This window comes from Poromitra crassiceps, assembly GCF_964638095.1.
Source record: "Poromitra crassiceps genome assembly, contig: HAP1_SCAFFOLD_330, whole genome shotgun sequence".
Classification (NCBI taxonomy): domain Eukaryota; kingdom Metazoa; phylum Chordata; class Actinopteri; order Beryciformes; family Melamphaidae; genus Poromitra; species Poromitra crassiceps.
Genome location: NW_028152074.1, coordinates 199,215 through 209,159, shown reverse-complemented (window position 1 = coordinate 209,159; position 9,945 = coordinate 199,215). Strand labels below are relative to the sequence as shown.

The 9,945-nt window shown below is 57.9% G+C and overlaps 1 protein-coding gene across 1 annotated transcript; it reads left to right on the top strand.

Annotated features, from left to right (window-relative positions):
* Window positions 1-8,356: 8,356 nt before the first annotated feature.
* Window positions 8,357-9,373, top strand: LOC310771066 (uncharacterized protein; the record flags this gene model as incomplete). Its single annotated transcript, XM_083663744.1, has 1 exon — window positions 8,357-9,373. One exon carries the CDS (start codon window positions 8,357-8,359, stop codon window positions 9,371-9,373), a length of 1,017 nt encoding a protein of 338 aa, XP_083519870.1.
* Between the last annotated feature and the right edge of the window lie 572 nt (window positions 9,374-9,945).

Here is a 9,945-nt window from a genome sequence, read left to right as displayed (position 1 = left end):
AGGGACAACGAGAAGGACGGTGGTAGCATCTCCAAGCAGACGTGCGAGATCCTGCTGGGCCGCAGCAGCTCGATGAGCATCGGCGCCCTGGCGCTTTCCCTGGTCTCGTGCTTGGGCGCTATATGGGCGATAGTCTCACTCAGGTCCGTCCACGGCCCGCAGCTGTCGATTCGCAAGAGACGGCGGCCATTGTGACCGGCATGAAAACACGGACCAGACCTGTGGGTATTAGCATTGTTCGGAGACACTTGTGGTTCCCAGTCGCCCACGCCACACCAACGACCATGGTAATCGAGCTCTACCTGATCCTGTGCCTCTTCCGAGGTGCCGCAGCACTGTCTGTCCCGACCCCGAGCTCCCTCAATACAACCTGGAGAAACACGACAGAGACGATAGCGAATGCGACGGTTACCTCCAGCTCCGCCAAACCCCGGACTACGCAAGGTCATACGGCCGGTACTCCGACGGCCTCTTCGCTCCCTACGTTCGAGCTCAAGTGCCCGGCGAGCGACGTGAGCTCTTTCAGGTTCCTGACTTGGTACCGTGTGAGAGACGGTCGCAAGATGTACCTGCTCAGGATGGATTTGGTTAACGGAGGCGCACGTCGCAGCCCAAACGTGTCGACGGTGTTCACCGCCGGCCCAAACTTCGCCCTGAGTGTCGCGGAGGACCCGTGCTCCGACAGCAAAACGGAACGGTACGAGTGCCAGCTCCACGCTCGCGTCGGCAGCAAGAACGAGGAGTACGTGGTGCACCGCTGCTCGGCTGTCTCTGGGTGGATAGTGCTGGCCGTTGGCTTGGGGATCCTAGTGGCTATTGTCATACTAATGTGTGTTCAGACACGCCGGGCTTAGCTCAGTGCGCCACAGCTGAGCGTCTTGCCCTCCGCAGCACCATGACTTCACGCAAGACTCAGCGAAATAAGGACCCCCTCGCAATAGAAGGTCACACCTACAAGCCCGCCCAGGCCAAAAGGCTATGTGAGAAAATACCTCAGAAGCCTGGCATCGAGACCAAGCACCAGACCACGATCCTGGCGGACGTTCTCACCAGGGCTGCCCTGAACCAGAAGTGGAACGCTGATTGCGAGGATGCGCTGGTCGACGGGCTCCCGATACGCCAGCACCTTTGTTCCCTGATGACGCACAAAATGTACGTGGCCGTGATCGGGACCCTCGTCGGCAAGTATGTCAAGGCATACGAAAGAGGGTCGGTCGACCTCTTAAGCGACCGCCACTACTATCGCAATCTGCTGACCCACGACCTGAGCAAGACAGGGCCAGTAGAGGCTTCTGCCTACTCGGGCATCATGGCCATCTTCATGGAGAGGGCTAACATCAAAGGGAACTCGGCTGACGCTGACAAAAACCCATGCCTGAAGGACGATAAGGATGTTGAGTACTTGAGCCAACACCTGGCAGAGATGGGCTTCCCTGAGCACTACCGCGCAAACAACCATCACTTGGAGCACCACGCCAAAGGGACCAAACTCCCCTTCCGGGTTCTGGTCGAGTGCATCGTCGACGGCCTGGCGTGCATCTTCGAGAGGGCACCGCATGACAATATCGGCAGCTGGCTGAGAATGTTCAATGTGGCTAAGTTTAAAGCACCCAATAACTGCCTGGCTCAACGGGTCATTGACGCCATCACCACCCAGATGACAGACAAAGAGTACAGCGAGCTCATGAAGATGAAGGACTGCATCAGCAACCTCCTGGGCGACACCTTGCCTTGGGCGGGTATGAAGCCCTTGAGCAACCCGCCTGACGGGTATGGCTGTTCTGTGAGCTGCTGCCTCGACAGCTGCAAGGCGATCGAGCGCCCTCACCCCCCTGCCCGCCTGAAGTGATCCGTGGAGGAAGCCTGACCTGTCTGTGTCTTACCCCCACCCCCTGTCTCTGTGTAGACCTCGATTACCCAATACAATGATACACTTTGTGCAACACTCTGGTGTCCTTGTGACTTGACTCGAGCAACATTAAAATCAAAGTTCTGATGAGGCCTTATCAGGGGCAGGGTAAGCATGCATATAAGAGCGCTTCCAGTGTTCCAGGGCATATTCTAGTGGCATATCTAGTGCAGCTCCTTTCCAGATGTCTGGTATTAGCAGGAGAACTCTTCTCTGGAAGACAGGTAGTCAGCGGAGCCGAATTAAGCTCAAACGGAGGGAGTGTAGCCGAAGGAGAGAGAGGAAGTGTAGCCATAAGCCCTTGACATTGATCATGGAGGAGAACGAGGACTGGTCCGAGCGCAGCCTGGACATCATTCAGTACGGCAGCAGCCGCCAGACCATCGCCAGCGTCTTGAAGGCCCTACGCCCCAACCTGGAGTACGAGATGTCGCTACAGCATCCCGACCTGTCAGGCGTGGCACCTGAGCGGCTCCAGCAGCTCGCAGACTGTCGACTGAGCACTGTGGCCTGGTTCATGGACATACTTGGCAAAGGTTATAGCCGCAAGAGAGCATTTAAGCTCGTCAACTTCATGGACAGGAACTACCACTTTGACAAGGCCGCCATAGACTCGATCCTGAGCGGGCAGAACGAGAAGTTCATCGCGGTCAAGGTTGCCTCGCTGCTCATGGCATTCAAGGACTACACCGGCATGCCGGTCCCTATGGAGAAATGTAATGAATTGATACAGTCAGCCCTGTTTTGGCCAACCAGGGCATCGAACAAAACCTCGTGTCGACTCCATCATGACCAGGTGGTCTCGGTCGACACGGTCTGCGAAACTGAAACGGCCCTCACGCTCCGAGTTACCAACCTCCGGAGCCCATATCCCGACACCATCGTCGACCTAGTGTGCTACTACCTCATCCTCTGGCTGGCACGCACGCACATGGCATGCTGCGAGGACGATGAGCTGGACCTGGTCAATTTCAGCAAGCTGGTGATCAGGAGAGCCTGGTCCATCCTGCTCACGGTACAGCTGCACATGGGGGTCGGCCTCATCCCTGCTTGGAAGTGTGCCATAGTGGCTTCCGAGATCGCCGTAGACACGGCCTGCCGAGGGGCTAATTGGGTACTCTGCGGCAGGGCTTTGCCTGCAAAGGGCCTGGCTGAATTACTGAAGCGGACGGGGACAGATTTTAGCGACCTGGCCGCCGTGCGAGAGCTGTTTGCCGGCCAGTGCCCGGTCTGCAACATTGTCAACGTTGAGATACGAGAACGCCTGATGGACTTGACTTGCGACAGTTGCTTGATGTGTCAAGGGCTGGCAAAGTAATGTGTGTGTGTGCAGTACTCTGTGTGGGTTGAGATCAATTCAACACGACTTGTATATCAGATGAATAAAAATAATAAACTACAATCGACAGTCAAAGTTGTGTTTTCCTCTTTATTGCAAATATATATATATATATATATATATATATATATATATATGTTACACAGACACAACCCCCCTCAAAAAAACATGAATCTCCATAGGGGAAGAGATGCATTGTACCAGATTGTACCCCAGCCTCCCCTGAGCTTAGAGCACAATCAAGGAACGCAACATTCCTCTAGTGAGCTCTACATCTGTGTGTAAGTGAGTTCATTCTACCTGTGATGAATAACAATAATAAACTACAATCGACAAAGTCAAAGTTGTGTTTTCCTCTTTATTGCAAAATATATCAAAAGCACAATACAGCCGACCGGAGACAGCGAGCTCGGTGATACTGACAAACTCCTGTGCGCCTCAGACCTCGAACACCACCCCAGGACCACCCCCGAGCCGGAGAGGCACAGTGCCGGGCTTTATCCAGCCGTGTAAGTCGTCTTCGACGAAACCCAGGTCGAACCGCTGGCTACTGGACAACGAGCCATCGCCAAGGGTCCGCAATCGTCTGTCCTGCAGCCCTCGCCGCCCCGAGTTGCGTTGCAGCCGAGCTCTCCGAACGGGTCATCATCGCTAGACACGCAGAGGTCCTCCTCCTCCTCCTCCTCAGGCTTCGCAAAGTGCTCGTCGGTGATGCGGAAGTAGTCGGGCAGCCGGCTCGCTTTGACGGCCGCGTATGTCATGTCTCCCACCCGCGGCAGTGTCTCGACCGGAGAACGACTTGGTTACAGTGACTGGGTTCCATCGCGGGACTGTGAGCCGGAGGGCGAAGTGCCTCCGACCGTTCCGACTTCCTCCGTCTTCATCACCTTGCTTGGCCTCCGTGACCCGAGCCGCTCGCTGAAGCCCGCGGCATCACCGTGGCAGGCCACCAGCTTCCTCGTCGACTGGGCCTCCGTCGAGGGCCGGAGCCGCGGGTCCTGCTCGTGCTTCTTGAGCATGTCGTCCACACTGGCGGTGACGACCGCTGGCAGCACGAACCCGCTGCCGCCCTCGGCCTTATGGAAGAGGGATACGATCTCCTCGGCGGCGCGGCAGATGAGCTTGGACAGGTTGGACCAGTGCTTGTGCGGTGCGAGGTCCTTGTCGAAGAAGAGTATCGCTAGGTTCTTTTGCGCCAAACTCTTATATCTGGGCCTGTGCTTGATGTAGGGGTGGAGGCAGAGGGCCAGCATCACGACCATCGTGACCAGGTCGGGGCAGGGCTTGCGCTTGGCCTGCGTCGCGCCATAACTTAATATGAAACTATTTACGAAGCGCGATGCCACGGGGGCTCTGAAGATGTGTGCGAAGCCTGTGAGTGCACGGAGTGTCGCGTCCCTCACAGCAGCTCTGAGGGTCGGCTTCTGGGGGCATGTGGCGTAGCCCTGGAGGACCATTGCCTTGTTCCTCTTGGATACGAAGGAGATCCACGAGTGATCCCTCCCCGACGTCTTGTTGTGGCTGGCCGCGTAGTGCTCTTTGAATTTGCTCGTGACGAGCGTCGAGTAGAGCGCGACCAGGATGGGCACGCTGGCCTTGAGCAGCTTTTCCCTGGTCTCGGCCAGGACCTCGACCGAGGCTGTCCTCTTGCGGTCGCCGAGGCCCATGTCCTCCCGGCAGCTGTAGCCCGGCTCGGCGCCCAGCTTGCCGGAAACGTAGTCGGGCCCGCGGAACTCAGCCTCTGGCTTTTGGAACGTCAGGAGGGCCATAACCGGGCAGCCGTCGGAACCTAACGGCTCGGAGGCCATCAAGGCCGTCATCCTGCACGAGCTCGGCGAGCACCGGTGCAGGGAGTAGTGCTCCTGGCACACGTACGCGTCGCCGTGGTGTACAAAGGTGCACTTGGCCTTCAGGCACAAGTTTACCCATCCGGGCCCGTCCAAGAAATCTTTGTGGTAATGTATGTTGCGGGGAAAGGCACGAGACTCGTCGTGACAGCGTGCTCTCCTTGCCTGCATCGTCCGATCCGCGCTCCCTACTGCGCCGCCGCTTCTCTCTGTCGCTGCTGCTCTCTCTACCTCTCCGCCGCCGCCGCTTCTCTATGTCGCTGCTGCTCTGCTGCCGCTGGATCTGCTTCTGACATGTCATTGAGCTTGCTGATATAGAGACAGAGGCTCCCCATCCGAGCGTCACCTCTCTCACTCTCTCTAACCGCTGTCTCCTCTCACTCTCACAGGCGAGCCGCGGGCAGAGCCCGGACCTGACGCTGGTCGACGAAGTGGGCTTCGTCAACATGAAGGTTCTCCTGGCCGTGCTGCCCAACATAGCGTTCCGGGGACGAAAGTCGGTGCACATCACCAGCCACGTCGGGAGCTCATCATGGATCAACAAGGTGGCGGATATCCGCGACGACAATGGCGAGCAGGCCTACCACGTCGTGTCGCAGAGTTTCAAGTGCCGGTTCCATGCCAAGACACCGGGCCTGACGTGTTGCTGCCTGCGCGTCTACTGCCCGCAGCACATCTCGGTCGACAACCACCTCAAGCAGCTGATGAACATGGTGTCGCCCAGAGGCTTCGAAAACGAAGTCACTGGCAGCGGCGACGGGCTGTCTACGGACCTGAAGACCGACATCTCCACGCCGTTCGAGCGGGCGGTCATAAGCAGGTTCATGCACAACAACGTGTCCACGGCCGACATGTGCGCCGCATCGGTCACCGCGGCCTACATGTGCTTCGACCCAACGTTCGGCGGAGGATCCAGGTCAGGCGCCGGCCTATGCTCAGCCGTCGAGCTGGCTGACGGCAGGCTTGTGGTGAGTTTGTGTAGGTTTGGGGATGGCCGGGGCTTCTATGGCTGGGATGACATGTTGTCTATCAGCAGGTCTCGAAACAGGTTCCTGTAGTCCACTGGGTCCCGGACGCTCGCCTCAGCAGCGACCTCGTCGCACTCGAGCGGTGGGGAGATGCCGAGCAGCGCACATATGTAGCTGCATGTGGTGGCCTCGTGCTGGATGACCAGCGTGCTCTCCAGGTCCGGGGCGACGGATGACAGCATGGCGCATGCCTGGCCCCAGAACCCGCAGTCGCAGCTGACATCGGAAAGCTCCCGGAGCCAGGCCGTCATGGCCATGGAGACGATGAGCACCATGTGGCTGGAAGCGTGCGGCAAAGCCTTGAGCGGGGCCAGGTACTTGAGGGGGCCTGCGCGCACCACCTCGGCCGAGGCCAGGGCCGCCAGGGCTGTCAGAGCCCAGCGGTTCGGCTGACGGGCCTGGATGTAGCGGGCGACATGCTGCTGCGAGACGCCGCAGTCCAATATCAGCGACACCTCCTGCTGCGAGATGCTGCCGTCCAGTATCAGCGACACCGCCTGCAGCAGCTCCGCTGGGGCCTCGGTCGGTGGCTGCAGGGAGTAGGTCTTGGCAAGCATATGGGCCTGCAGCACCCTAGCTGGCGACGAGCGCGCAATCGTGCTGTACATCTTCATCATCTGGTTCTGGTCCATTTTTGAGTAGAAGTTGAAGTGCCTCCGGAAGGAGCTGTAGGCTATCATGAACTCGAACGCCGACAGGAGCACAGTCCAGGGCGTCTCGGCGAGTCGCTGCACGTGCAGCGCCGCACGGACGCACTCGGCGCAGGCCATGTCTGTGGCCCGCGCGTCGATACTCGATAACTTAAGCGACCTGGAGAGGGAGGGGGATGGGGCGGATGGACGAAGGTTCGACCCGGCGCAAGCTCGATCCTCATTCACCGTGTTCCGTCTTCTTTTCTCTCCCCAGCTCGTGAGCCTGGACGAGTTACAGATCAGGGACCTCGACCAAGTGAACCATGTGTACGCCTCGCTGCTGACCGCCCACGCAAAGCTCCTGCAGGTCTTGATGCCGGTCGTGCAGTGGAAGAAGGTGCCACTGATCATGATCTTCGAGCAGAACACCTACGTTAACGCGCTGGAGGACGTGAAGGGCCTCGTGCAGACTGCGTTGAACGGCTCCGGGCTGCGTCTTTGCTTCTATGCCAAGTGGTCGGCCGGGCACGACAGGTTCATGCTGGGTAAGCACGTGAGCAAAAGGGGCAAGGTGGACATGGTGCTCGCATGCGTCGACTACATCCGCAAGGACAAGCTGTGGTACTGCGACACGATCATGTCCCTCGGCTGGGCCGTGCTCGCGGAGGCCACGAGCAAGGCCGTCCGTCTCGCGGCCACCGTGGGCCGCCCTTGCGGCGCCGGCGCCGCCACGTCCAACATGCACATGGACGTGCACATGTACCGCAACTCGAGCCGGGGCCTCAACACATCCAACAGGCTGTTGGGCAACTTGCTCGAGGCGCCCGACCAGCTGACGCTGGCCAAGAGGACGCTGGCTGACACCAAGCACGTTGAGCACGGCAAGGAGCTGCTGGCGAAGCTGAGGGACGAGATGACCCTCGTCACCGTGAAGGAGTCGGACAAGGGGGGAGGCTGCACCGTCGTCACCGGCGGCAAGAGGTCCGTCGGCGGCGAGTATACCCGCGATGACGTGCTCTCCGCCCTGCTTCTCTTGTGCCACAGCCACGACGAAATTGTCACTAAGGCCCCCAACATACAGCTCCGTTCACACCACAGCGTCTGAGCCTGGGACCGTTGTGACGGTCGGGAGGTTTGTGGCGATTGTGAGAATAAAAATAAAAATAAAAATGACACTATTCTACAAGAATTATCAGAGTATGCTTGAGTTTGTGCACACACACACACCCTCCCTCATGAGTGCAATGTTCCTGTCCAGCCTGTATGGGGGGGAAGAATAAACAGATGACAAACGTGACCTCCTGTGTCTTTGTGTGTTTTATTGAGTTCAGCACTTTACACAACATTGAAATGAAAAACAGACGACAGTACAACATCTACACGAAATGCAAACAGCGACACATCTTAAGCTGTTGCAGCGGTGCCACCCCGTCGACGTCCGTACGCTGTCGTCCACTGACGAATTGCAGTGGTCCAGCCTACAACAAAGGCCGGGAATGGATATAAAAGGGAGCTGCGTTTTCCCAGTGTCTTTATGTATTCTATCGGTGCCTGCCCTGGGGTTGTGTCGAGCTTGAGGCATAGCTCTTGAGGTCTACGCCATGGATTACAAGGAGGTGAATGTTCCTGACGTGTACAAGGAGATCGCCCTGGTGGGCGAGGGCACTTACGGCAAGGTGTTCAAGGTGGTGGAGAAGGGTCGCTTGCAAAGGGTGCGTGCCCTGAAGGTGTGCACTTATATCGACGTCACCTCCAGTGCCTTCGACACGGCCGCCCCCCCCTTCAACCTGAACTTCGCCAGAGAGTTGTGCTGCCTTTCAAAGGTGTGCCCCCACCCCAACATCATGGCTTTTCACGAAGCGTTCATGGTCGCCGGCGTCCCGGACCTCGGCGGCAAGCGGTCTGCTTTCACTATGGACTACGTGCCGGTGACTATCCGTGATATGATAGTACAACGCACAGACAACAGGGTGCCGAAGAGCTTCGTAGCCAAGTTCTCCCGCGACGTGGCCTGCGGTCTGGCTCACGTGCACAAGTTGGGTATTATCCACAGGGACTTGACGCCAAGCAATTTGCTCGTCGAAACCGACCTGACGGTCAAGATATCAGATTTCGGCATTTCCAGGCTGGCCGACCACAACATGACCGGCGGGCTTGTCACACTAAACTACAGAGCCCCCGAGCTCCGGAGATACTGCCTGACCTACACGGTGGCCATAGACAACTGGAGCCTGGGCACGATGATAGCCGATGCTGTCGAGGGCCGGGAGATCTTCAGGCCAAGAAACACAAACAACTCAAACAACGAAGACGCAGAGCTAGCGATGTTCGAAATAGTGCGCAAGGTGGTAGACCTGCCGGGCCACAAGGACTCGGTCTTAGCCCCACACAAGGTGATACCCACCGTAATGAAGGACCCGGTCATCAAGGACGTCGTCTTTGCCCTGCTGCAGCCCGACCCCACGCAGAGGATGACAAGCCAACAGCTGCTCGACCACAGAGGATGGGGCCAACTGGCTAAGATGACGGTTGCCGAGTCGGACTGGGTCCGACTCCTGCACCAGGACCGACTCCTGCACAGGAGTCGGGACAAGTTCAGCCTCCTGGCATGCTCCTAGAGTTTTTGATGTACCCTCCTGTGTATATAATTTCTGCTTTCCCAATCCTTATAACCTTTATAATAAAGATTGCCTCTCTGTGGGAATTGCGTTTACCTCTGTCTATCTGTCTGTGCCCCCCAACCCCATTAGAACAAACACAAACACGCACACGGACACACAGGTGGTTGTTTTCAGGTTCATTGTTTATTACTACCGGTCATAGAGTACAGTCACACAGGACAGAGCCGAGTATGAGCGGCGTAGAGCCGCAAGCCTCCCCCGGTATCGTCAGGTGTACGCTTCCTATGCCGGTGAGCTACCCCACCACAGAGCGCCGACCGAGGCTGGGTCCAGGACGGTCTGGCGGATGAATTTGTCGATGTCTCTCTGAGACCCGGACAGGGTCACTGTCCCCGTTTTCACTGTCGCGGACTCGCTGTGCTTTCTGCCCGAGAGTCTGCAGATGGCCTCCAGCGTTGCCTCCAAGTTGTTGAGCCCGACGGCCTCTGCGTACTTCCGCTTGAGCATCGTGCGGCTCAGAAGGGTAGGGCACATGGAGATGTACATCTCACCCTGCGCCTCCTCGCTGA